The following is a 27,287-nucleotide window of genomic DNA, read 5'->3' as shown; positions in this document are numbered from 1 at the left end:
GGGCTGTAACCATAGTTACTGTAGTCGTCTTCACGTGGAGTTACCTGACGGTGGTCTGATTCCTGTCCTCCAGAGAGCTCGCTTCCTTAAAGGCATTACTTCTGAAAGCTGGCCAAGAGCTAGCCTTGAGAAAAAGCCCAAGGACAGTGCCTAGGCCCTGAGTTCAAGCCTCAGGACTAGCGAAATAATAAGAAGAATGAAAATAATATACAAACTAGACTTGGCTATCAGCACATCTGAAAACAGAAGAAATGAATATTGTAATATTCTCAGAGTAGGTGTCCTGGAAAAAAAAAATAAAACAGGGGATATTTGATCATTCTTGCTATTACTGTTGTACCAATTAGGCTCAAGGCTCTTAAGGCTGATCTTGTTTAAGTGTGAATCATTAGGATCAGTGTTTGATCATCCCTTTAAACAAAGGACAGGTTCTTTCAGAGTCTCTGTCGAAAAAGGTGTCTTTTTTTGTGTACTGTCTGCCCCCAGGAACCATTTTCCTATGATATTTTCCCAGAGTATGTGTAAAATATTGTTGTTCACTGTCCTGAGCACACTAATTATTTAGGTAGATAAGGTCAGAAATGTCCTTTTTTTCTCCCTTTCTTTTCTTTTTAAAAAGTATACTTGGGTCCAGGAGTTTGTCTAGTGGTAGAGTACTTGAAGACCCGGGTTCTATTCCTTGGTACAACAGACATATAAAAAAGCTGGAAGTGGTGCTGAGGCTCAAATGGTAACGCTCTAGCCTTGAGAAAGCCAAAGGACAGTGATCAGGCCCTGATATCAAGGCCCAGGACTAGCAAAAAAGAAAAAAAATGGTGCAATGGGAAGATTTTAAAAATAGGAAATTACCACTTAAGCCATAGCAACAATTCTGGCTTGTTCTAGCTATGTGATACCGAGGAATTGAACCCGGGTCTTTGTGCATGCTAGGCAAACACTCTATCATTAAGGCCAAAATCGACCAACTTAGACTTTTTTATTTTATTGTTTTGTGGGTTGTGGGTCTTGGACTCTGGGTCTGGGCACTGTCCTTGAGCTCTTCAGCTCAAGGGTATGGCTTTACTGCTTGAGCCAAGCCCCACTTCCCATTTTCTAGAAGTTAATTGGAGATAAGAGTCTCCATGTCTTTTTGTGCCCTAGCTGGTTTTGAACCTCAATCCTCAGATCTCAGCCTCCTGAGTAGCTAGGGTTAGAGGTGTGCGCCACCATACCTGGTCCAACCTATACTTTTAATGGAATTATTTGTTGATACAATTGCATTTTGTTTTAGTGCCTATTTCCTTATTTTTTTTAAATAAAGTTGTAGCCGGGCATGGTGCCTCATGCCTGTAATCCTAGCTACTCATGAGGCTGAGATCTGAGGATCAAGGTTCAAAGCCAGCTGGGGCACAAAATGACCTGAGACTTTTATCTCTAATTAATCTCTAAAAAATGGGAAGTGGGGCTTGGCTCAAGGCTAAGGTGGTAGCCTTGAGCTGAAGAGCTTAGGGACAGTGCCCTGGTCCAGAGGTAGGGTAGTAGCCTTGAGCTGAAGAGCTCAGGGACAGTGCCCAGGCCAAGTTCAAGGCCCATGACCCACAAGAAAGAAAGAAAGAAAGAAAGAAAGAAAGAAAGAAAGAGAGAGAGAGAGAGAGAGAGAGAGAGAGAGAGAGAGAGAGAGAGAGAGAGAAAGGAAGGAAGGAAAGAAGAAAGGAAGGAAGAAAGAAAGTAGGTAAGTTGTTAGTTTGCAGTCTCTGTTGTATCAGTGTTCACAGATTTTAGGACATTTTCTTAAAAACACGTAGAATTATGTGCATTATTACCTAAGTCGAATTGGAAAGAAAATCTTTTCTAATTATTATCCTGTTGGAGTCCCCACTGAACTGTCCTGTTACTAACAAGAATTAGTCTGTGCTTACATGATTCCTTCCAATTTAGCCCATCAGAGCAAGGACACTATGGACCCTAATACCCTGTTTCCCTTAGGGACAATGGAAATTACTGTGACTGGGAAAACACTAGAAATGGAAGACTGAGGAAATAACACCTAAGGAGCATTACATTATAGAAACACTTATTTTTGTATCAGTCTTAGGACTAGAACTCCTGAGCATAGGCACTGTCCTTGAGTTCTATTCCTTCCAGGTAGTGTTCTGCCACTAGAGCCACCCCCATTTCTGATTTTTAATTGTATTATTATTATTTTTGACTGTAATCCTAACTACTCGAGAGGCAGATAAGAGGACCTGCATTGTAAGCCAGATAAGGCTGCATAGTTTTGAGATTCTTATCACCAACTGACTAGCAAAAAGGAGGAAGCTGAGGTTTGGCTCAAGTGGTGGAGCAATAGCCTTGAGGGAAAATAAGGTCAGGGACAATGCCTAGGCCCAGAGTTTAAGTCCCAGAACCAGGGAGGGGGAAAAAAATCCCCCAAATAACCTGGTCTATAGTAAAAAAAAGGGTCTGCTATACTCCACAGTAGCAGCACCTAGAAAATAACAATTGGGATGAGATGGAAATGCATAAAGACACCTGACTGAGAAGCACCAGGCGGGCCAAAAAACTCCTCCTGTTAAGTTCTGGGGACGCTTGGCCGGAATCTTTAGGTCGGAACACTGCCGGCTTCCGGGATTGCGACGTCGTGCGCATGCGTTAGTGCAGGTGCTGCTATTTTCCCCGGAATGGTTTGTAAAGTCCGCGCTGCGGTTCCCTAGACCTGTTCTCGCTTTATAAGAGCTTGTGACCGTGCAGCCAGGAAACTCAGAGATGCACCAGTGGCCACGCTCCAGGTGAGTCTTTCCTCGGGCGCAAATGATCATGGGGACTGGGGGTTCCGTGATGGGGACTTTAACGTTCTTCTGGAATGGGACGTGACTGCCTCCGCCTCCCCTCGAGCTGTGCTCCGCTCATTGGTTCAAGTCCACGTCAGCGTCTCTTGTCCCGCCCACAGCCTTTCGCTGGTCCAATCAGATGCGGCAGTACTTGGCAGCCTGGTCATTTTCAGAAATGAGTCAACGTGTGTACTCTGGACGGTCAGGATTTATGCTTCGTTCTTACAGCAGTCACTGAAATCGAGAGTCATAAAATTATCTGGAGGATTATTTGGGCGGTGAAGGGAGCAGTGCGAAATCTCAGCGAAAGTAATTTGTCATTTACTTTCGTAGCTGTCCTTGCGTGAATTTCTCTGTCGTGTACTTATTTACTAGTTACAGTTCACCAAATCCAGACTCAGTGGGGACCCTCCTGATGACTTTACTTTTTTTTTTTTTTTGCCAGTCCTGGTGCTTGAACTCAGGGCCTGAGCACTGTCCTTGGGCTTTCTCAAGGCTAGAGCTCTACCACTTGAGTGACATCACCATTTCCGACTTTTTCTGTGTATGTGGTGCTGAGGAATTGAACCCAGGTCTTCATGCATGCTAGGCAAGCTCTCTACCACTAGGCCAAACTCCCAGCCCCTCCCTGATGACTTTAAACAAGCGTTGAGTAAGTACTTTTGACCAAAGGTATATCGTCAGTCTAGTAAACTACTTAGTTGTATATTTGACTGCGTTCGGAACATCTCAACTTAATAGTTGATCTAATATGCATCACATCACTTCCCAAACCAAGCTTCCCGTTTCCAAAATCATCCTCGAAGTTCATCCTTTCAGTATCTTAGAGCTATTCTCACATAGCTGACATAATTCATCATTAAGTCTTGTGGGCTCTACTCTTCATAGATCCAGAACCTGAAAGTTGCTCACCCCCTGTAGCAGTGCTGCCCTAATCAAAGCCACCATCATCTTTTCTCCCAGATCATTATAATAAGTCTCCAGTCTCCCGGAGAGGACACTTCCCCCACACTTTCACTCCATTGTAACTGAGGTGACAACCAAGGCTGTGTTCTTAACAGAAAACTCAGCAGTGGAAGGTTCTGTTTCCAAAGTCCTTCATACAGTTTCTGTCAAGAATCAGGCCCTCAAAGGGTATTAGAATGAAAGGCCAATTTCCTGTTGACTGTTGCTATGAGGCCACCATCAGTTCCTGTAAATGGGGCATTTCTCACATGTTCTATGAAGAGAACTAATATCATTTGGCCTGAAAAAGCAATGTTGTAGTTCAATAAGTTTGGGTTAGCAGCATATAAATTAGGGGATCCAACAGTAAAGATTATGACAAGGTGTACATGGAAAGGTATGTCTGTGTAGTCTATTTTTCCAAATAGGACTGTCCAAAGTAAATACTAGCCATGTTGAGATGATAGATTGAGAACCAAAACCACTATCATGCTGGGCCAACCAGCATAGTAGACCTCTTGAACCTCATTTAGTGTCAATTAGCATTTCAAGAGCTTATAAGCGCAAAATATTATCTCTATGATTTTCCTCCCAGCTTGGCCTTGGTAACCTATCCTGGTGTGTTAGAGACATCAGTTGAAAGTGCAAGGACACTAGAGATGAAGTAGTATTGATGTTGATTTACACCATGATCTGTAGAGCCAGTTCAATATATGAATGTTGCTAGATTTTTTTCTGATTCTTCCCAACACTATTACATCATTTCCATAATCCTTAATGTGCTTTTGCCAGAACTCATTGTGGTTACTTCTCCATCACCTGTGAGTAAAGTTTTTATGGGGGGGCTACTCCTGAATACTGTATGATGACCTACCTATCTGAATAAGTGAACAAATGCCATTTGCTGATGTTAAAAATTAATATATGGGAGCCTGGAGTTTGGCCTAGTGGTAGAGTGCTTGCCTAGCATGCACGAAGGCCCAGGTTCGATTCCTTGGTACCACATGCATAGAAAAAAGCTGGAAGTGGTGTAGTGATTCAAGTGGTAGAGCTCTAGCCTTGAGAAAAGTCCAAGGATAGTGCTCAGTCCCTGAGTTCAAGCCCCACGGCTGGCAAATAATAATAATAATAGTAATAGTAATCATCTATGGAACCAGGAGTTTGGCCTAGGGGTAAAGTGCTTGCCTTGCACGCACAAAGAATAGGGCTTGATTCCTCAGTACCACATACATAGAAAAAGCCAGAAGTGGCACTGGGGCTCAAGTGGTAGAGCTCTAGCCTTGAGAAACTACAAGGACAGTGCTCAGGCCCTGAGTTCAAGTCCCAGAACTGGCAAAAAAAAATAATGATATTGCATGAACAAGAGACATGAATAAAGGGAAATCCTTTTTTGGGGGGGGGTTATGGGGCTTGAACTCTGGGCCTGGGCCCTGTCCCTGAGCTCTTCAGCTGAAGGCTACCACCCTACCCTTCAGCCACAGCCCCACTTCCCATTTTCTAGGGGTTAATTGGAGATAATAGACTTTAGTGCCCTCGCTGGATTTGAACTATGATCCTCAGATCTCAGCCCCCTGAGTAGCTAGGATTACAGGCAGAGCCACTATACCTGGCTTTTTTTTTGTTTGTTTTCTAAAGAACTTGAAAAAGATCATACAGTGCATCCTTGGTGAATTGGATCTACGCTTAGTATCCTAAAGTTTGTGCTGCTTGATCTGTAAAATTAATGACCCTGTCATAAACTGGGATAAATTTACTCTATTGGGGAACTGTCAGAGGGATTGTCTTGATTGGTAACCTAGAACAGCTGTTGCCTAACTACCAGTTGCTTGAACTCTATCCAAATAGACAGTCTGTTACTCTGGTTTATTTTCAGATCGTATAAATCTTTTGCCTATACCAAACAGACAGTCTAGGCTCTCTTACTTGCCTTCTTAATCCCTACTAGAGCACTTCACTGTCATTGTAATGGCAGTATAGCACATAAGTTTGTATAGAGAAGCAAGTTTCTGATAGGAGTATATACCCTCAGTATTAAAATTTTGAAGAGACTTTTTTTTCTGCCAGTCTTGGGGCTTGAACTCAGGGCCTGAGCACTGTCCATGAGGTTTCCTCAAGAGTAGAGCTCTACCTCTTGAGCCACAGTGCTACTTTTGGCTTTTTCTATGTATGTGGTACCGAGGAATCCAACTCGGGTCTTCATGAATGCTAGGCAAGCACACTACCACTGCCCCTGTTTTTGTTTTTGTGGTTTTTTTGAATAAAAAAAGGCTATGTATGGGTATGTGGCCAATTTCAAAAGAATCATTACTGTCTTTGACCCCACCGCCAGCTATATTCAGGGACTGTAATCTTCTAGAGTTCTAGACATTGTTACAATTCTGCTAAAGCAGAAAAGAAGAATGAAGATATGTACCATAGCTTCCTTTCCTTCCAATTCTTCCACATCCTGCCAGGACATAGAACCCAATCACAGGAAAGGCTCAAGTGTCTGATGTTTGCCATCTGTAAATGTTAGCTAGCCAAAAGTCCAGCGAAGAGAAAGGAAGGGTCTAGAATGAGTTTAGAGGATAAACAAAATATTGAGCATGAGAGAATATAAGCCCCTGAATTAAGCCTTGGTAGTTGGCGTCATTAGAAAGGAACAAGTTCGAGGCCGGGAGTTTGGCCTAGTAGTAAAGTGCTTGCTTAGCCTGCACAAAAATCAGGGTTCAATTCCTCGGTACCACATACATAGGAAAAGCTGAAAGTGGTGCTGTGGCTCAAATGGTAGAGCTCTAGTCTTGAGAAAGCGCAGGGACACTGCTCAGGCCCTGAGTTCAAGCCCAAGGACTGGCCAAAAAAAAGTTCAGGTCTATACAGCTGGTCTGTCATATCCATGAGGTTCACAGTAATGCATGCAGTCAAATATAAACCAGAACTCTTTAGAAAAAAATTGCACCTGCACATATACTGAACATATACAGCTTTTTTGGTCATTATCCATAATATAGTATGGTGCTTTACACAGCATTTACACTGTAGTAGGTGCTACAAGTATTTGGAGATGATATTAACTATACAGGAGAGATGTAGAGGTTCTATAGAAATAGTGTGCCATTTTCTTTTTTCTTGTGGCTTGAACTCAGGGCCTGGGTGCTGCCCCTGAGCTCCCTTGCTCAAGGCTAGTGCTCTACCACTTTGAGCCACAGTGCTACTTTCAGCTTTCTGAAAGTTTCACAGACTTTTCTGCCCAGGCTGGCTTGAAACATAGTCTTCAGCTCTCACCTTCCTGAGTAGCTATGATTACAACAGTGAGCAACGACCACAGGTCTACTGTGCCATTTTGTATGAGGAACATTTATATCCTCTGTGTTATCTACAAAACTCCTTGAACCAGTCTCCTCTGGATATATAGAGCTCACTGTAGTGTGTTTCTTATGTTCAGGGGACCACCCCTACCAATAGTTATGCTATTTTCTCTCCTCAAAGACCTTCATTCCAAAATATCTCACGATACTTTCTCTAATTGTCTTAAGTCTTACATGTGCTTGAAGTTTTAGCCAGATCCTGGACATACCCTTGTCCTGATCACATGATAATACTAGCCATTTAACACAGCCCTTTCATCATTATCATTTTATTAGGTTTTCATCCTGATACAGACACTACAAGAAAGTCATCATAGATGAAGCTTAAGCTATCTGCCCAATAAACCTCTACGAAAGATGAGAAGAAAAATATGAACATACTACTGACCAAAATAATGGTGCTATGTTTTACAGTCTTATTTCTTTAAGAAGGTAAGTCAAGTTTTCCTTTACAGCAATGGATTTTTTTCCCCCCTTAAATGTGTAATGTAGGGCTGGGAGTTTGGCCTAGTGGTAGAGTGCTTGCCTAGCATACACGGAGACACAGGTTAAATTCCTCAGTACCACATACATAGAAAAAAGCCAGAAGTGGTGTTTAGGCTCAAGTGGTAGAGCTTTAGCCTTGAGAAAGTCCAAGGACAGTGCTCAGGCCCTGAGCTCAAGCCCAGGACTGGCAAAAAAAAAAAAAAAAAAAAAAAAAAAGTATAATGTAGCCGGGCACCAGTGAATCATACCTGTAATCCTAGTTACTTAGGAAGCTGAGATCCCAGGATTGAGATTTGAAACCAAGCTTGTCAGGAAAGTCCATGACACTGTATTTCCAATTAACTACTAAAAAGCTGGAAGTAGAGCTGTGGCCCAAGTGTAGGACGCTAGGTCCTTGAGCACAGAAGCTCAGGACCTCAGTTCAAGCCTCAGACTAGCACACACAACAGAAAAAAGATGAAATGCTTCTTTTATTCTCCTTATGCTGGAAATATTATTAATCCAAAAACTTCAGACAATAGAAAAATATATGAATTGTAAACTGAAAGTCTTTTCTTCTTTCTCTGATGTCTTTTAGCTAATTGTTAATTACTGAGTTCACTTTCTGACTTTTCCATACATGTGTGATCATGAAAGAGTAATATAACACATAGCTCTGGTTTTGATCCTTAGCACTGCAAAAAAATAATATGGTATTTTAATTGTTTTGCCTACTTTTTTTCCCTCAAGTAATCTTATGAGCTGGGCATGGTGGCTCACTCCTGTAATCCTAGCTACTCAGGATGCTGAGATCTGAGGATTGAGGTTCAAAGCTAGAAAATGGGAAGTAGAGCTGTGGCTCAAGAGGTAGGGTGGTAGCCTTGAGCTGAAGAACTCAAGAAGAATGACCAGGCCCAGGAGTAGGGTGGTGGCCTTGAGTTGAAGAGGTCTGGGACAGCGCCGAGTCCCAGAGTTCAAACCCCATGACCGCCAAAAAACAAAACAAACAAAAACCCCAAAATCTGTATAATATAGCTGCATCTAAGGTGGACTTACACTAAGTACAATTTTAATTAATATCTGTTAATCTATTGAGTTTTTCCTTAGAAACTTGCCAGTGTCCAGGCATGATTGAGATAGAACAGGCAGAAGCCCAGCTCTCTGAGTTAGACCTGCTGGCCAGCATGTTCCCTGGAGAGAATGAATTCATAATAAATGATCATCTGGCTTTAGCAGAGCTGAAAGAATGTATTGAAAAGGGGACAATGCAAGGGCGATCTTCAAAAGTATACTTTACCATCAATATGAACCTGGACATATCTGAGGAAGACATGGTAATTCAGTTTCTTTGAAGAATTAGAGCATGTCAAGACTTGAAACATATTTGTTACATTTTTCTTGTTCCTTCTCTTGTTTTCACAGGGGATGTTTTCTCTGGCTTGCATTCTTCCCTTTAAATACCCTGCAGTACTGCCTGAAATTACTGTCAGGTATGTTATAGAAATTCTGCCACTGTGAAGATCAAAATTAAGCTGAGAATGAAAGCAACTTTTTTTCTAGTCTTTTTTTATTAAAGAATTTATTAACATTGATTTTTACATCATATTTCAAATGACATGTTTAACAAACAAGTGTTCAAGAAGAGAATCTCTGTATACAGTCACTGGCACTTAGTTTTTAGATCATAATCAGAATTAGGCTAGGGGTTTGTGTATCATAGATACATATTAGTTTATGAAATAAAACATTATGTCTACAGAGTAATAGGTTTTTATGTCCATGTAGTTATGTTTATATTTCCAATACCATGTCCATAGCATTGAGTATGCAAGTATTGAGTCCTTACTCTTGTACTCTTTGGATCTAATAGCCACATATTAAGGATACCATGAGCCTTTTGTTCCTTTGGTCTTGACCTATCTCACTCAACATGATTCGCTCTAGATTCATCCACTTCCCTGCAAATGCCATTATTTTATCTTGTCTGTTGGCTATGTAGAATTCCATTGTATATATATATATACCACATTTTCTGTATCCATTCATCTGCAGTAGGGCATTTGGATTGTTTCCATCGCCTGGCTATTGTGAATAGTGCAGAGATAAACATAGCTGAGCAGATGTCCTTATCATATCTTGGGTTAAGATGTTCAGGGTAGATGCCCAGAAGTGGTATGGCAGGATCGTAGGGAAGGTCAATTGTCAATTCTTTTTTTTTTTTTTTGCCAGTCCTGGGCTTGAGCTCAGGGCCTAAGCACTGTCCTTGGACTTTCTCAAGGGCAAAGCTCTACCAGTTGAGCCTCAGCACCACTTCTGGCTTTTTTCTATGTATGTGGTACCAAGGAATCGAACCCGGGTCTTCGTGCATGCTAGGCAAGCACTCTACCACTAGGCCAAACTCCCAGCCCAATTTTCAATTCTTTAAGAAACCTCTACACTGCTTTCCAGAGTGGCTGAACTTGTGAAAGCAATTTTTTTAAAGGATTTTTATACTATATTAAAAAAAAACACACACACACAAAAAAAGGGATCAATCAACACGTCCCTTAGAAGTCCTTCCAAGAGTCTCAGTGTGCAGCAGCTATTGAGCTGAGGCCTTTCTCTTTGCTCAGTCAGTAGCTTATTTGATGATCATCGGGAATGACTCTAGTTCTTAAAAATCAAACTTGTCTGCCAAATCCAAGACCCTGAATTTATCCAAATTGTAGAAACATGCTTTTACCACTCGTCCACCAAAATACCTGCCATTCAGATCCACAACAGCTTTAACTGCTGATTCAACTCTTTCAAATTCTAAAAATATTTGAACTGCTTCTTCATCAGGGGAATCAGGAATTTCAAATATCACACATTTCCCAACTTCCCCCTATTTTTCGCATTCTTCCTTGGTTTCAACTTCCAAGTCTTCTACTTCTGCACCGACCATGTTCCTCAGCAGAACCACTTTAGTAGGGCACTGAAGTATCTCTGTTAATGGATTTGAATCCGACTTCTTGGATGCATCCTGAGCTTCTCCCTTCCCCGTGGGTCACCCACGATGACCTTGCCACCCTTTTTATTGGTCTTCTCCACAGACAATGCAGTGCTCAGCCCCTGCTCGTGCTTGCCCAGCCCTTGGCCTTCATGGAAGCCATACTTCTGCATGTGCCCCCCATGTTAGCAGGGAAGGAGTTGCTGGGCCTGGTGGGAGACCTGGGCCGGTCGGGCTCTTCATACATGGTAGGGGGAATTGACCAAGGCCTGGAATCCTCTTCGTAAGGAAAGTCTGTGGGTGGGGCTATGGCAGCTCCACCCATCCTTCTTTTCCTTCTCTCTAGTTCATAATCTTCATCTTCATCAGAATCTGGATCTGGCCGCCTTGAAAACCCACTGGCTTCAGGTCTGGCTCTCTGCCGCTCTCCTCTTTGGCGCTTCACAACTTTCTCCTAATCCTTAGGAAACATAGGGTCATATTGGCTGCTAGGGGAATGAGAACTTCCCCTGCAGAAACCGCACCAGGAGCCCGTTCCTCCATCCCAGCCACTGCAGGCACTGCAGGCCGGGGTTCCTCAGATGACCCACCCCTCCTCAGGTCAATGGCAGGGCCAAGGGCTGTGCCCTGCTTCACCTGAACCTGAGACTGTGGGACTGGTCTTCTGTTTTCCAGTCACTTGTCTCCACTCCTAGGTCACCATACAGGGACATCTTCTCTTCCATTTAATGGGGGCACTCCGTGGCGCTGGGCAAAGGTTAGCAATTATTTTTTAATTTTTTTTTTAATCGTCGGTATAATGTATAGAGGTGTTACAGTTATATCCATCAAGCAGTAGGTATATTCTCACACATTGATACCCCTTTTCATGTTTTGTCCCCATTACCCGCCCCCTTCCCCCTCCCCAATCATCTTGTTCCCCCCCACTTCCCTTTCCTATTTCAAATAAACAAATAAACATATATATATATATATAATATGCCAGGTTACAAAGACAGATACAGTAACAATATGAGATTAACCATAGGGCCACCAAAAGAGAAGAGAAATAACATAGTCAGTTAAGAACAACAATCACACACAAGATAAAGCTCTTGTTTCCATATCCTAAATGAAAGTAATTCTTGAAGTAATTCTTTCCAAGAAAATTGATTTAATTTTCCTATCTTTCCCACCAGATCAGCATTACTAAGTAGATCGCAGGAGACTCAGCTGAACACAGATCTGACTGAATACTTACAGACCTGTACTGGAGATGTGTGTGTACTGAACGTCACAGAGTGGGTTAGAGAACATGCCTCTGGCTACATTAACAGAGATGCCCCATCCTCCCATGCCAGAGAAAGTACAATCCAGCCAGTGACTCCCATTCTTACAAGACTCTGGATCTATAGTCATCACATCTACAACAAATGCAAGAGAAAGAATATTCTAGAGTGGGCAAAGGAGCTTTCCCTGTCGGGATTTAGCATGCCTGGGAAACCTGGTATTGTTTGTGTGGAAGGCCCACAGAGTGCATGTGAAGAATTCTGGTCAAGGTTTGCTTTCACCTATTTTATATATCATGTCAATAATTGTTCTTCAAGCGAAGATTCTAATCTGGGTGCTGGTGACTCATGCTTGTAATCCTAGCTACTCAAGGGGATGAGATCTGAGAATTTCAATTCCAAGCCAGACTGGGCAGAAAATAACCTGTGAGACTCTTATCTCTGATTAACCATTCACAAACCGGAAGTGGAGCTGTCGTCCAAAATGGTAGCATACTACCTTGAGCAAAAAGAGCACAGGGATAGCTCCCATGCCCTAAGTTCAAGCCCAATAACTGAGAAAAAAAAAAAAGATTCTAGAAATGTGGCAATGTTTGTTCCAGTGATGTATCCTCATAGGGATTCAGCCTCTCATGAATGGATAAAAGAGTCACTTATGGCCAACATTACCCCCTGGTGTAATAGAGTACATGATGTAAGTGCTGTTCCCTAGAGATTGAGTTCCTGCCTGTGATGCTGCTTAAGATTCAACCATGTCTGTATCTGACTCTTCTCTCATCTTGCTTACATTATAAGCTTTATATAAAAAAGGGAGGGGAGAGACGTTTCTAGAATTATCAGGATTGCTATTAGTCTTTTTATTCTTCTACCAATAATATTTAGTTTCTGAGAAACTAAATTAATTGAGCAGCAAGTTAGCAATTTCCACCTTTATGAAGGATAAGGCAGTATTAGTGGCCGTCAGTGGTTAGGGGATGGGATCATTGCCAGACTCAGTTGCTCAAAATAAAGCTCTGTAATGTAAAAGTATACTTACTTACAGAAAAAGCCACGGATAAACCTGTAAGTTTGTAAAGGTTGTGTACAGTGCTATAGAATATTCACTACTTTTCGAAAATTGTTTACTTGAAAATTTCTTTCCAGACTCCGAAAATTAAACTGGAAGAGAATTTTAATTCGCCACCGAGAAGACTTTCCTTTTGATGGTTCGAATGATGCAGTGGAAACACACAGGAGATTTTCCATTTTTGAGGAAAAAGTGTTCGTTGTTAATGGAGCCAGAGCAAACCACATGGACTTTGGTCAGCTGTATCAGTTCTTAAGTGCCAAAGGATGTGGGGAGGTCTTTCAGATGTTCTTTGGTGTGGAAGGACAATGAGTGAGCGGAAGGGTGACTGAAAAATTTTGTGTTGACCTTTTGATTTCTTTCCCCTCAATCTTTCTCAAAAGATAAAGTAATTTAATATCAGGTCTATTCTATAATGTTAGAGAAATAGGGCACTAGTATAGTTGAAAATGTTAAGAATGTTATGATTGTAAGCAGAACTGAATATCAAATTACAGTCTCAAAAATTATTGATAGGAATTTCTTGACATGTGAACTGCCTGTTCTAAAAGATAAAATTCATTGTTTGTAAGTGAATTTCTATTTCTTTTCCATGCAAGTTTCTGGGAAAATACTTGCTTCTCAATTAAGGTGATTCGTGCAACTAAGGTTACCTTCTGCCACAAACACTGGAGTGATGATGGCTACAGCTTGAGCAGTCCTTTCAGCCAAATGGCTTAAGAGAACCATTCCCAGTGTGGCCTGGCTGCTGATCTAACACTGGTGCCTGTCCTAACACCAGCACCTGCCTTTCTATATATGTGGTATCATGAAATAAAACCGGCTTAAATTTTTATCCTTATTACTAGTGATGCACAGCTAGTTTGTCCATTTTTTTTTCAAAGCTCTAGTTTTGTATCTACCTCATTTGATATATGTACTTAAATGCAGTTTTAAGCTCAGATGTGTTTTTGTATTCTCATTTCTGCTTTGCTCCTGAGCTTGCTGAGATAGGGGAACAGCTTCAACTTTTGGTAAAGCCTTAATCATCTGTCAGATTTGAGTTTTAGACAAATTTGGTGCTGGCAAATTGGATTTTAGTGAAAGTTTTGTTTTGGACATAGCTTTTGATTCACTTATTTCTGGCATAATGATCACCCTGATAAACACCGAGTTTTGGTCGCATGTGTTTGATATTCTTTTAAGAATTCGAGTTGATAGGCAGGGAGTTTAGCCTAGTGGTAGAGTGCTTGCCTAGCATGCATGAAGACCCGGATTCCATTCTTTGGTACTGTATACACAGAAAAAAACCTGGAAGTGCTGCTGTGGCTCAAGTGGTAGAGCTCTAGCCTTGAATGGAAAAACAGCCCACAGACAGTGCTCAGGCTCTTGAGTTCAAGCCCCAGGACTGGCAAAAAAAAAAAAAAAAAAAAAAGAGTTGAGGTTGGAGATACGCTGCATTGTAGATTTTGTTTGGTTTGCTCTGTGTGTATATGTGTGATGTGTACCAAAAGGGGGCTTAAACGCACACTGTCTCTTGGCTTTTTTGGTCACTGCTGGTGCTCTACTAAGCCAGCTGTAAGCCAGAAGTAATTTCCACTTCCAGCTTTTTGCTGCTTAGTAGGGATTAAGAGTGTTACGTTTTCTTTTTCTTCCTTCCTGGGCTGGTTTTGAATCTCTCCAGGCATGTGCTTATTTTTGTTTTGTTTTATAAACTCCATGAAGATGAATGGAAGCTGATGGTATGACCTTTTTTTTTTCAGACATGGAAGTAAATTTCAGTTTGAAAATGGTGTCCTGTCATACTTTGTGTCAACTTCAAGATATGCCCTGAGGCCGAGAGTTTGGCCTAGTGGTACAGTGCTTGCCTAGCATGCATGAAGACCAGGGTTCGATTCCTTGGTACCACATACCTAGAAAAGGCCAGAAATGGTGCTGTGGCTCAAGTGGTAGAGCTTTAGCTTTGAGAAAGCCCAGGGACAATGTTCAGGCCCTGAGTTCAAGCTCCAGGACTGGCCACAAAAAAAAAGAAAGAAAAAAGAAAATAAGCCCCTTTAATAAAGCAAGCACTAAGGACTAGTCATTAGTATTTTATGAGTTGAGCATGATCACTGATACAGAGAACAAACAAAGTCCATAAAAACCCAGCCAAAGTGCTGGAGAAGGCTTCCACTTAGGCAGTCTGATGACATCCCACTGAGGAAGATCTAAAATATACTTCATCATTCATCTCTGTGAAATGTGAAAGGGTGACGGGTGCAGGGTGTAGGGCCCAGGGAGGCAAGATTATTTCTTTGTGCACAGTGCCCTAAGAAGCCAAATAGCTGGTGCTCCTCACCCCCCAGTAGGCCCCACACATAGCCATCTGGCACAAGGGTGACGTACTTGCCACTGGATTACACTTGTGTCAGACAACTGGACAGGGGCAAAGGAGCCAGGTGTGTTTTGTGCTGTAGCTGGAGATATGGAGTCATGATATGTGGCCTTTTCCAGGTTGGGCATTCCATTGGAAAGCCGCCTCATACTGAGATGGGCTACTTTTTATTTTCCCTTTTGGTTGCTATCTTTTGGGGGAAATAATTTCATTGCAGTGAAGAGAATTAGAAAAATGGTTTCCCCCTTGGGGATCTGGTGGTACCTTCAAGATTTAGCTGTCCAGATTTTGTCCAATTACTGAAATGTAGTTTAATTTTACCCTTGTGGATACTTGACATTTTGGTTGTAAACATATTCTCCCATTTTCAAATCACCTATAATCCAGTGCCCAAAGCAATGTTAAATTTTGGCTTTATTATTTGGGGCATACATGTTACTTTCATCTTCCCTATTTTGTGCCATCTTGTGGCTTGAACTCAATGTGGACGCTGCCCTTGAGCTTTTTTGGCTCAAGGATAGTGCTTTCCCACTGGAGCCACAGCTCCACTTATGACTGTTTTGAGGGTAGTCTCATGGACTTTCCTGTCCTGGCAGATTTCAAACTGAGACACTTGTATCTCAGTGTCCTGAGTAATAGTAACCCACTGGTGCCAGGCTTTTTAAAACATAATACTGTACAAACATTTCCATGATATTAAAATATTTTAAATCATTTCTCAAGACTATTGTATTCATTTGTCTTAGACCTCAGAAGAACTGCCTGGTTCTTTGCAGAAAGACTGCTTTTGGCCAAAGCAATTGTTGCTGCCAGGAAAAAGGCAGTTTACTGGGATCACTTCTGGCATCCCAGTCTCCCACTATCTCCCCATTTGGAATCTAACAGGAAGCTAGTCGAATAAAGGAGCAATAATTTCCACTACCGAGTCTTCACGGAGAATGAAAAGGCTTGTACACAAGAACCAATCTCTAACATGATGCTCAGAAGCAAAATCACTACATGAGTGGATCTATGTATGGTAGTTAGAGATAATATTTTCTACCCAATCCCACTCTGAACCATGATCACCAGATCCCTGTAGTTATCTCCTCGATAGCTAGAATTACAGGTGGGAGCCACCAGCAGTCGGTTCTATATTTGAAGTTCCAATGGATTCTGTCACATATAATCAGAACTTTTGGTATGGAAAGAGATCTAGAGAATATTGAAATTTTGAGCAGGACTCAAATTTTGTAAGGGAAATCTTGTGCTGTGCAGGTGGTTCACGCAAGTAATTCTAGCTACTTGGTGGCAGAGATCTAAGGGTCATGGTTCGAAGCCAGCCCTAGCAGAAAAGTCTGTGAGACTCTGTAGTGGAACACAATCGGGATGTTAGAAGTTTATGGAGCAGGGAAGGAGCTGTGCCAGGACTACACCCCAAGGTCGGGAGTGCAGTCCCATGTATAAAAGCAGGTGGTTTTTAAAGAAGGCCTGCAAACATGCTGAGCGTTTCACACTATAAATCTCATACCGTTACCTATAATCAGGATGTATCTGGTTGAGGGATCCAGAATGTCTCAAGATAACAGCCTTAGTCTGGGTAAACAATAAGCCACAGTCCTTTATTTCCACAATCCCATTACAACAATACATTTTCCATTTTTCCACATTACAACTCTTTTTATCTCCAATTAACCAGGGAACAACAACAAAAACAACTGGAAGTAGTGCTGCAGCACAAGGGGTAGAGCCTTGGGCAAAAGGGAAAAAAAAAAAAGCTTAGGGACAGAGCCCAGCCACTGGGTTCAAGCTCCAGGACTGACACTCGCGCACACCAGCACACACCAGCACACACACGTGCACACACAAACCCCAAGGGGAACCTTAGCTCAAAGACACAGAACTTGACTTCCTACCCCCACATAGGCCCTGAGTCTCTCTATGAGGCCGATTGATGAGCGCCATCATTTTAAAACTCGAACACTTTCCTACTTGCGCATTTTACTGCTACCCTTGTGTAAAACTTAACGCGTCAGCGCAATACGTCTTTCATGGGCTGAGTACCACGACAGCCTTGGGAAAAGCACGGCTGGGACAGCCACGGCTCTAATGCTAGGCTTTCTATTGGCTAGGCATGACGTCAGTCCTAGGGGCGGGGTCTCGGTTGTGACGTTTCCCGTGGCGAGTGGTCAGAGACGCAGCCGGGAGGCGGGAGCGGAAGTGGAGAGCCAGGAGGGGATTGAGGTGGGGGGGGCGGAAGGGGAGGGTTGGGGAAAAAAAAGTTGTTAACGATGACACCTCTTCCGCTTCCAACCGGAAGTAGTGACCCGGCCGTGTCAACCTCCGTGCCGAAGAGTGATAGCAGCACCTGCACCTCAACCATGGGCGGGAAGAACAAGCAGCGGACCAAGGGCAACCTGAGGGTGAGCGTTGAGGGCAGCCTGGTCGGCTGGCGGGTGTGTGTGTGTGTGTGTGGAGGGGACGGAGAGGAGGTCTTCGACGTGTAGGCCCCGGGCTGTGCGTGGGGAAGGACCTCTCTGAGCCCGGAGCTTCCCCGGGGAGGGGGACTTGGTCTGGGGATGGTGAGGGGAGAGCTCCGGCGCCCGCCGCGGTGAGTACTGCCGGCTTTAGGAGGCGGTGCGGTGCCCGCGCTGACTTGGAAGGTTACGGGAGGGAGGCGGAGGCCGGGAGCGGGGAGGAAGCGAGAACGTGGTTTGTGCGTTCCGGGGTCCCGGGCGATCTGGGCCTCCGCTGCGTGGCCTCCCGCGACCTTCGCGATGAAGGCCAGCGCCCCTCGAGGACGGTCTCCCCGCCTCTCCATCCCTCTTCTTGGCTCTCTGCGGTCACGACGTCTTCCCAGGCCCCCCCCCCCCCATCCTTCCTGTAGCTTCCGATTTTGGACTGGACATGTTCCACCAGGTCTGGCGTTGATGCTGATGTAGTTTTGTATGCAGGCGATGGAGTACAGTGCTTCTTGACAGTGTCACCCCTCTTTTTTTTTTTTCTGTTTTTTTGTTATTGTAAACGTGATTACCAAGGGGTTACGGTTATGTAAGTCAGGAATTGGAGTACATTTCTTTTTCTCCTTCCCAGTCTTCCCCTCCTGTGCCCACTTCAGCATATTGTCCAGAGCCTAGTGTCAACCAGGTGCCACCGCTGTCACCCCATTTTTAAATTGGAACCATCCTTTCCTCTGTTCACTTGGCTTTTGCTCCATTGCATTTATGACTTCTAACATACCATGTAATTGACTGTCCTGTTTCTCTAGTGTTTTGAACACAGGTGATTTTATCCCAGTGTGTGTGTGTGTGTGTGTGTGTGTGTGTGTGTGTGTGTGTGTGTGTGTGTGTGTGTGTGTTTTCCTTTTTATGGTGCTGGAATTTTTTGTACGAAGCAAAATCCAATTATACATCCTAATTTCTCCTGCTAATTTAACTGCTTTTCAGCTAATTCTAATGATTTCAGTGTCGTGTGTTCTTCGATCTTTCAAACTGTTTTGGAAGATACCATTAACAAATATACTAGTACTTGTTAAGTACTGCGCTAAATGGTTTACTTGTGTCTGTGTTTAATGCCTTAATTTGTATTTAAAAATTTTCTCAACATTTTATTTTTGAAAACTCCTTAATATAAGCTAAAATTAAAAGAATATTACAGAGCCACAGTGCCACTTCCAGTTTTCTTTTTCTTTTCTTTTATCTTTTTTTTTTTTTTTTGACCAGTCCTGGACTTGAGGTCTGGGCCTGAACACTGTCCTTGGACTTCCTCAAGATTAGAGCTTTTCCACTTGAGCCACAGCACTGCTTCGGGCTTTTTTCTATGTTTGAAGTACTGAGGAATCTTTGTGCATGCTAGGCAAGCACTCTACCACTAGGCCAAACTCCTGGTCCCAAAGTATTCTGGTGATTAATTGTAGATGAGAGTCTCGTGGACTTTTTAGTGCCCGGACTGGCTTTGAACCAGGATCCTCAGATCTCAGCCTCCTGAGTAGCTAGGACTATAGGTGTTAGCCCAGCTCCCAGGGTAATTTAGAACTGCAATCCTCAGATCTCAGCCACAGGAGAGGTCTACCCATGCTCAGCTGTCTAAAAATAAGGTTATCCCAAAAAGGTTAAGCTGGGCTTGAGTATGTGCAAATTAATGCTTTGTACTCTTGAGGAATTCTCTCTAGAAGTTGTCAATAGAACTGTCGCATTGGGATTGTTTCTGAATAATTGTTGAATGATAGATAAATGAAAAGATCACACTCAAGTAACTCACTAACTTTACATCAATACCCACTAAACTTGTGTGTATAAATAGTTTAAGTGAAAGTCAGATACAAATTTTGCTAAAATGTGGAAACATCACATGCAGTGCACTGTTTTTTTGTGTTTTTTTTTTTGTTTTTGCCACTCCTGGGGCTTGAACTCAAGGCCTGAGCACTGTCCTTGGGCTTTGTCAAGGCTATCATTCTACCACTTGAGCCACAGCACACTACTTCTGGCTTTTTTCTATGTATGTGGTACCAACGACCTTGAAATTTTTTTTCAATGAGCCTTTATATTTGTATCCTGAGTCACTAAGTGGAAATAGTGGGTTGTACTACTTTATAACATTATTCTAATGTTTAGGAAACCAAGAAGTCATCCCTAGGATCATGTTTGATAGGTCCATCATGATAGAAGTAATGACACTTAGGGAATATTGCAATAGGTGAAATAAGTTAGGGATAAATGAATAGTCAAAAGTTTGCTCCAATTATGAGAATTAAGAAATTATAAAATTCAATTTTGAACTCTTCCTGGATTCTGACTTATTTTCTTTCTATTTTCTTGTCAGCCTTCAAACAGTGGCCGAGCTGCAGAACTCCTGGCCAAAGAACAGGGAACCGTGCCTGGATTTATTGGTTTTGGAACATCTCATAGTGACCTGGGCTATGTTCCTGCTATTCAAGGAGCTGAAGAAATAGACAGTCTTGTAGATTCTGATTTCCGAATGGTGCTGCGGAAACTTTCTAAGAAAGATGTTACAACAAAATTAAAAGCAAGTTTTCTTATTTCATATAAATGATTAAGAATATCTTTTTGTTAAAACAAATGTCATTAGCATGTTTGATATGAGAAAAAGTGAGCCATAAGTTGTCATTAAATAGTTACTTTACAGTCCTACTTGTTTCTGCCACATACATTTAAATTGGGTTACCACTTATGCTCTGATGTTTTTGGAACCACTTTATAATTTTGACTAAGCATTTCTTTTTTCCAGTAGAGAATGTAATTTAAGTTTTTGTTTTTAACTTTTCATTTCTTGAGATGATTTTCTGTGTTGCAAAGGGTAATCTGAAGTCCTGGGCCCAGTGACCCTTCTTTGAGTCTCTGGAGTAGTATGGAGTATGAACCAGGTGTTAGTCCACCTGGTTCAACACTAAAATTGTGGTGTGTGTGTGTGTGTGTGTGTGTGTGTGTGTGTGTGTGTGTTTTGGTCCTGAGACATGAACTCAGGGCCTTGGAGCTGTCCCTGAGATTTTTTTTTCATATATTTTTATTGTAATTAATAGAAGGGTTACATGACATTTGCCAGATAGATGGTGCATTAATTCCCATACATTGATACCCTTTCACGTGTCTTGGTCCCCATTTCCCTCCCTCCCACCCCCACTCCTCATCTTGTTTTCCCCCCTTCCCTATCCAATTTCAGATAACCAAATACAAATATATCCGAAATATCAGGTAACAAAGTGAGATAGTATAACAATATGAGATAACCAAGGGACAGCAAAAGTGATGAGAGACAACATAGTACCTTAAGAACAACAATCATTCATTATATGGCTTATGTTTACATCATATTTTAAATGACAAGTTTAACAAGCAAGTGTTCAATGAGGGAATCTCTAATTACAATCTCTATGTCCCTGAGATTTTATTGGTTGGTCGGTTGGTTGGTTGGTTGGTTGTGGACTTGGACTTATGGTACTCAAGGCTAGCACTCTACTACTTTGAGCCACAGCACCGCTTCTGGTTTTCTGGTAATTCATTAGAGATGAGAGTCTCATGGACTTCGCCTTCTGGGCTGGCTTTGAACCACAATTCTCAGATCTCAGCCTCCTGAGAAGCTAGGGTTACAGGAGTATGCCACTGGTGCCTAGCTTCTGGGCATTTTTGCTCAATACTAGTATTTTATCACTTGACTGAAATCTCTACTTCAGTGTTTTTGATGATAAGTTGGAGGTAAGAGCTTTACCACTTTCTTGTTCATGCAGGCTAATTCACAGTCCTCAGGTCTTGCCTCCTACATAGTGAAGCTTATAAGCATGAGCCAGTGGCATCTGGTTCAACACTATAAATATTTATATATATATATATATATATTTTTTTTTTTTTTTTTGCCAGTCCTGGGCTTGAGCTTAGGGCCTGAGCACTGTCCTTGGACTTTCTCAAGGCTAAAGCTCTACCGCTTGAGCCTCAGCACCATTTCTGGCTTTTATCTATGTATGTGCTACCGAGGAATCGAACCCGGGTCTTCATGCATGCTAGGCAAGCACTTTAACCACTAGGCCAAACTCCCGGCCCCATATTTTTATATTTGTATATGTTAATAAAGAAGCTGAAAAGTTTTGACTATAGTAGATTATGAAATAATTTTTCCCAAATAGCATAGAAAATAATGCATTCCCTTGTTATATAAAATAGACTAACCTTCCAGAACACGATAAAACTTAACTATGCACAAATGTGATGGATGTTATTCCTGAATGGTGTTAACTTTTTTTAGGCAATGCAGGAATTTGGAACCATGTGTTCAGTTAGAGACACAGAAATTGTGAAAGGAGTTCTTCCATATTGGCCAAGAATTTTCTGCAAAATTTCACTTGTAAGTATTAAGACTTTCACTGGGTTATTCTGTTGTAAATTATTTTGGTTAAAATCTTGGAGATTTTCAAGTGGCTGTGTCAGTATTGTTACATATATTGGATCATGTTGGATTGTAAAGAATATATGTAGAGAATCTCTATTTTCTGAAATTAGATTTTGCTGGGCATGGTGATGCACACATGGAAGACTGAGAAAGATGGATCATAAGTTTGAGGTAGCTTGGATTACATAGTAAGAGGACTCTGTCTTAATAATAAGAGCAAGTGTAATTCTAGCTACTCAGGAGGTTGGGATATGAGAACTGTGGTTCAAAACCAACCTGGGCAGAAATTTGAGTGAGGCCCCTTATCTCTAACACTGGAAAGCTGGAAGCTGAGCTGTGGCTCAAGTGATAGAGCATTAGCCTTGAGGAACAAAGAAATCTCAGGGACAGTGCACAGGTCTTGGGATCAATCCCCAGGACCAGCTTACCCACCCCACCCTCCCCCCAAAAGAGGGGGGGGGGCTGGAATGTGGTTTAGTGGTAGAGTGCTTGCCTAATGTACGTGAAGCCCTGGGTTCAATTCCTAAGTGCCACATATGTAAAAAAAAAAAGTCAGAAGTTGTGTTGTGGCTCAAGTGGTAGAGTGCTAACCGTGAACAAACAAGGTCTGGGACAGTGCCCAGACCTTTATTGAAGTGCTAGACCTTTATTGAGGAATCATCCTAATGCTTCTCAGTCATAAAATTTTGGGGAGTTATTTTATTGCTTCATATATTCATTGTAAAAGCATGAGAATGAGTTCCTTATACTTAGTCTAGATTTGAACCTTCCTGGCATATATTCTCTTTGGAGAGGATGAAAAAGGGAGAGTTATTTCACTTGATACCTGATTTTTTTCTTATTTAAAAAAATGTTAGGAATTGGCGCTATGGCTCAATGTGGTAGAGTGCTAGCCTTGAGCTGGAGAGCTCAGAGAGAGCCCCTAGGCCCAGAGCTCAAGCCCCACTAGCAAAAAAATGAAATAAAAAAAGAGAATGTTATTATTAAGCTGATGTACAGAGGTGTTGCATATATATGTCAGGTAGTGAATACATTTATTTTTCTGGGCCTAAGTGCTATCCCTGAGCTGTTTAGCTCAAGGCTACCACCCTACCCCTGGAGCCATAGCGCCACTTCTGGTTAGTTAATTGGAGATAAAAGTCTCATGGATCTTAGTGTCTGGGCTAGCTTTGAACTTCGATCCTCAGACCTCAGCTTCCTTAGTAGCTAGGATTATAGTCATAAGCCACTGCGCCCAGCATGAATACAATGTCACCCCTTCCTTTGCTGTCACCCCTTTCTTTGCTGATTTGAAAAAAAATAACACCCTCATCTATATTCTCAATATTTCAAAACAATTTTTGTTTTTGTTGCTTGAGATTGAACTCAGGGCCTTATCTGGGTGAAACAGGTGTACTATCACTGAACTCTTCATAACCTCTTAATGATTGATTTTAGTATGCCTCTATATGTAGGTGAATTCTTGTTAAACTTAGGGTCTGAGCCCTGTCCTTGGGCTTTCTCAAGGCTAGAGCTCTATCATGTGAGCTACAGTATCCACTTGAGCTACAGCATCCACTTCCAGCTTTTGTCTATGTGTGTAGTACTGAGGAATTGAACCCAGGTCTTCATGCATGCTAGGCAAGCTCTATCACTAGGCCAAACTCCTAGCCCTACCGAAAAATTTTTAAGCGACATGTATGTTTTCAACAGGACCATGACCGCCGTGTTCGAGAAGCCACACAACAAGCTTTTGAAAAACTTATCCTTAAAGTAAAGAAACACTTGGCTCCCTATTTAAAAAGCTTAATGGGCTATTGGCTCATGGCTCAGTGTGATACATATGCACCAGCGGCACTTGCGGCAAAAGATGCATTTGAAGCTGCTTTTCCTCCAAGCAAACAACCAGAAGCCATAGCATTTTGTAAAGATGAAATTGCAAGTGTAAGTTTTTGGAATCACTATATATCTGTGTTTTCTTAAGTATTTAAAGGGACATACAGCATGTTACAATGATAATCTCTGATTTTGTAGGTGTGTCAGGAATAACTAATTTGTTTTTTCTTCTACTGATACCTCAGTCAACATACAGTGACTTCTGTGACCTGAAAAGACTTAGGGATTTCTCTGCATCAACTAGGTGTCCTCTGGTTTCCTTCAGTTCTAACACTACCTGCGGGTATTACTAGAAGTTGTGGGCTCATTGCCCACACTGCCTCCACCTGCAAACTGAGTTCCAAGTCTTGCCTTGTGACTGCTTAAATATAGGGGTGCTCAGAATCCCCTCTTGAGTTCCAATAGTTTGCTAGAATATCTCACCAAACTCAAAGAAATGCTACACCTACATTTGTAATTTATTATCATAAGTGTATGTGTGTGTGCATTAATACTGGGGCTTGAACTAAGAGCCTCAGTTGAACTTACAACTCTGACTTGGCTTTTTCCTTTCAAGACTCATGCTTTATTATTGGAGACACATCTCCACTTTTAACTTTTTTTTTTTTGTCAGTTGTGAGGTTTGAACTCTGGGCCTGGGTGCTGTCCCTGGGCTCTTCAGCTCAAGGCTACTGCCCTACCCCTGGAGCCAAAGCACCATTTCTGATTTTCTAGTAATTAATTGGGGATAAGAGTCTCATGGACTTTCATGCCCTGGCTGGCTCTGAACCCCAAATCTCAGATCTCAGCCTCCTGAATAGCTAGGATTACAGACATGAGCCACCACACCTGGCTTTGTACTTTTTTTTTGGTCGGTCGTGATGTTGGGAGCTGAGTGTGGGACTTGAACTCTGGGCCTGGGTGCTGTTCCTGAGCTCTCCAGCTCAAGGCTACCGCCCTACACCCTTGAGCCATAGCCCCACTTCCGTTCATACAACTTTTTTTTTTTTTTTTTTTGCCAGTCCTGGGCTTGAGCTCAGGGCCTGAGCCCTGTCCTTGGATTTTCTCAAGGCTAGAGCTCTACCACTTGAGCCTCAGCACCACTTCTGGCTTTTTTCTATGTATGTGGTACCGAGGAATCGAACCCGGGTCTGCATGCATGCTAGGCAAGCACTTTAACCACTAGGCCAAACTCCCGGCCCCTGTTCATACAACTTTTAAACACTATTACCTTCATTTTATGGGCTGGAAGACTTCAAAAGAGAGAAGGGGAGGTGAGTCTTTTTTTTTCCCCCCTAGATGTACTGCACAGCTGTAGCAAAATAAATAAAGGATCAAGTGGCTTAAGTGAGTAGTAGAAACTTTCTTTTGATAAGAATTGGTGGTAAGAAACTGAAGACCCAGAAATCAACCCGCAGACCTATGGCCACCTAATCTGATAAGGGAACCAAAAAAATAGGATGGAAGAAAGACAGCCTCTTCAACAAGAGGTGCTGGCAGAATTGATTAAGCACCTGCAGAAAACTAAAGTTGGATCCTTCTTTGTCACCCTGTACCAGAATTAATTCCAAATGGATCAAAGACCTTGTGGTAAAAGCAGATACCTGAAAAGTTTACATGAAGGAATAGGAGATACACTAGGTCTCCTTGGCATAGGTTGAAACTTTCTTAATAAAGATCCTAACACAACAAATTAAAGTTTGGACAATGGGACTGTATTAAACTGCAGAGCTTTTTATGGCAAAGGACATAGGTAGCAAGTGAAATAGAAAGCCCACAGTGTGATAGAAAATCTTCACTAGCCATACAGCAGACAAAAGGCCTTATATCTAAAATATACCTACAGCTAAAAAAATTGAATCTCTAAAATCTTCGAAGAAACAACCATCCCATTAAAAGATGGGCTAAAGACTTAAAGACTTAAAAAATGCTCGACATCTCTGGCCATAAAATAAATGCAAATCAAAACAACTTTAAGATTCCACCTCACTCCAGTTAGCGTGGTCATTATCAAGAAATCTAATAATAGATGCTGGCAGGGATGTGGCCAGGAGGAATCACTACTACACTGTTGGTAGAAGTGTAAACTCATTCATTCACTCTGAAAAGCAGTATGTTGATTCCTCAAAAGACTAAATAGAGCTCCCCTATGACCCAGCAATTCCACTCGTCCAGAAACAAGGACATACTAAACCCACTAGCACAACGATGTTCACTGAAGCACTATTTACCATAGTGAAGGTATGGAACCAACCCAGATGCCCCTCAGATGATTGGATGAAGAAGAGATGGTATTTATACACAATGAAATTCTATGCTGCCATCAGAAAGAATGACATCGCTCCATTTGTAAGGAAATGGAAAGACTTGGAAAAAATCATATTAAGTGAAGTAAGCCAGACCCAAAGGAACATAGGCTCAATGGTTTACCTCATTTGTAATATTTAGTACATACTTAGGACTCTCCTAGCAGAGGATTACAATAGCGCAAAACTTAGATACATAAGGTCATATAGAATAAGGCTAAATGAAAGGAACGCTAGGATATGGAAATAAGAGCTTTATCTTGTGTGATTGTTGTTCTTAATGTACTGTTATTTCTCTTCTCTTTTGTTGCCCTTTGGTTAATCTCATATTGTTACTGTATCTGACTTTGTTGTCTGGTATATTGTATATGATTATTTACTTATTTGAAATAGGAAAGGGAAGAGGGAAAAACAAGATGATTGTGAGGGAGTGGGGGAAGGGAAATGGGGACAAAAACATGAGACGGTATCAATGTGTGAAAAGTAATGCACCTACTACCTGATAAATGTAACTGTAACTCCTCTGTACATTATCCCAACAATAAAACAAAAAAGTGATGCTAAAAAGAAGAAATACCTTTTTGCTGCTCCAGCTGTAGCAGTAAACTTTAACGATTGATAGGAAAGGAGACATAATAGATATACTTCTGCATTTTGCCATTAGATAAGTTGAGGTTATGGAGAGTTTTAAAAATGGATTTTACTTAATTGTAGCTGTTCACCATTGACTATAGGTGCTGCAGGATCATCTTCTAAAAGAAACACCCGATACACTCAGCGACCCACAGTAAGTTAGTTTTGATCAATTCTTTCTTTCTTTCTTTCTTTCTTTCTTTCTTTCTTTCTTTCTTTCTTTCTCTTGTTTTTTCTTGTGAATACTTTCTTTCCTTCCTCTTTCTTTCTTTCTTTCTTTCTTTCTTTCTTTCTTTCTTTCTTTCTTTCTTTCTTTCTTTCTTTTGTTTTTCTTCTTTTGATAATTGTGGGGCTTCAACTCAGGACCTGCGAGCTATCCCTGAGATTTTT

General features: G+C 41.8%; 2 protein-coding genes and 1 pseudogene across 4 annotated transcripts in view; 2 read left to right on the top strand and 1 right to left on the bottom strand.

Moving 5' to 3' along the window:
- Positions 1-2,634: 2,634 nt before the first annotated feature.
- Rwdd2b (RWD domain containing 2B) lies at positions 2,635-14,235 on the top strand. Of its 3 annotated transcripts, none has more exons than XR_016538092.1 (6): positions 2,635-2,768; positions 7,379-7,534; positions 8,675-8,901; positions 8,990-9,057; positions 11,717-12,500; positions 12,950-13,039. XR_016538092.1 is itself a non-coding variant. In XM_090348401.1 (6 exons), the coding sequence occupies exons 3-6, from the start codon at positions 8,695-8,697 to the stop codon at positions 13,182-13,184; spliced, it is 870 nt and encodes a 289-aa protein (XP_090204527.1). In that variant the 5' UTR covers positions 2,635-2,768; positions 7,379-7,534; positions 8,675-8,694; the 3' UTR covers positions 13,185-14,235. The 3 variants fall into 3 exon arrangements, 2 of the variants coding, with proteins under 2 accessions (XP_090204527.1, XP_090204534.1); XM_090348401.1 differs by having other exon boundaries at positions 11,717-12,076; positions 12,950-14,235; XM_090348408.1 differs by lacking the exon at positions 2,635-2,768 and adding an exon at positions 2,996-3,119 and having other exon boundaries at positions 11,717-12,076; positions 12,950-14,235.
- On the bottom strand, positions 10,093-11,251 carry LOC150069606 (splicing factor 45 pseudogene; annotated as a pseudogene).
- Positions 14,236-17,457: 3,222 nt separating the features above from the next.
- Ltn1 (listerin E3 ubiquitin protein ligase 1) overlaps positions 17,458-27,287 on the top strand; it is a 52,436-nt gene continuing 42,606 nt past the window's right edge. Inside the window, exons 1-5 of the mRNA XM_090348376.1 lie at positions 17,458-17,627; positions 20,026-20,229; positions 21,961-22,059; positions 23,797-24,027; positions 26,999-27,051. Of these exons, the coding sequence (XP_090204502.1) occupies positions 17,496-17,627; positions 20,026-20,229; positions 21,961-22,059; positions 23,797-24,027; positions 26,999-27,051 (719 nt within the window). The 5' untranslated portion in view covers positions 17,458-17,495. The remainder of the gene's footprint in view (positions 17,628-20,025; positions 20,230-21,960; positions 22,060-23,796; positions 24,028-26,998; positions 27,052-27,287) is intronic.

The sequence above is a fragment of the Megascapheus bottae genome, chromosome 1, assembly GCF_031878675.1.
Source record: "Megascapheus bottae isolate mThoBot1 chromosome 1, mThoBot2.hap1, whole genome shotgun sequence".
In the NCBI taxonomy this organism is placed as follows: domain Eukaryota; kingdom Metazoa; phylum Chordata; class Mammalia; order Rodentia; family Geomyidae; genus Megascapheus; species Megascapheus bottae.
This window is presented reverse-complemented; position numbering and strand designations above follow the sequence as displayed.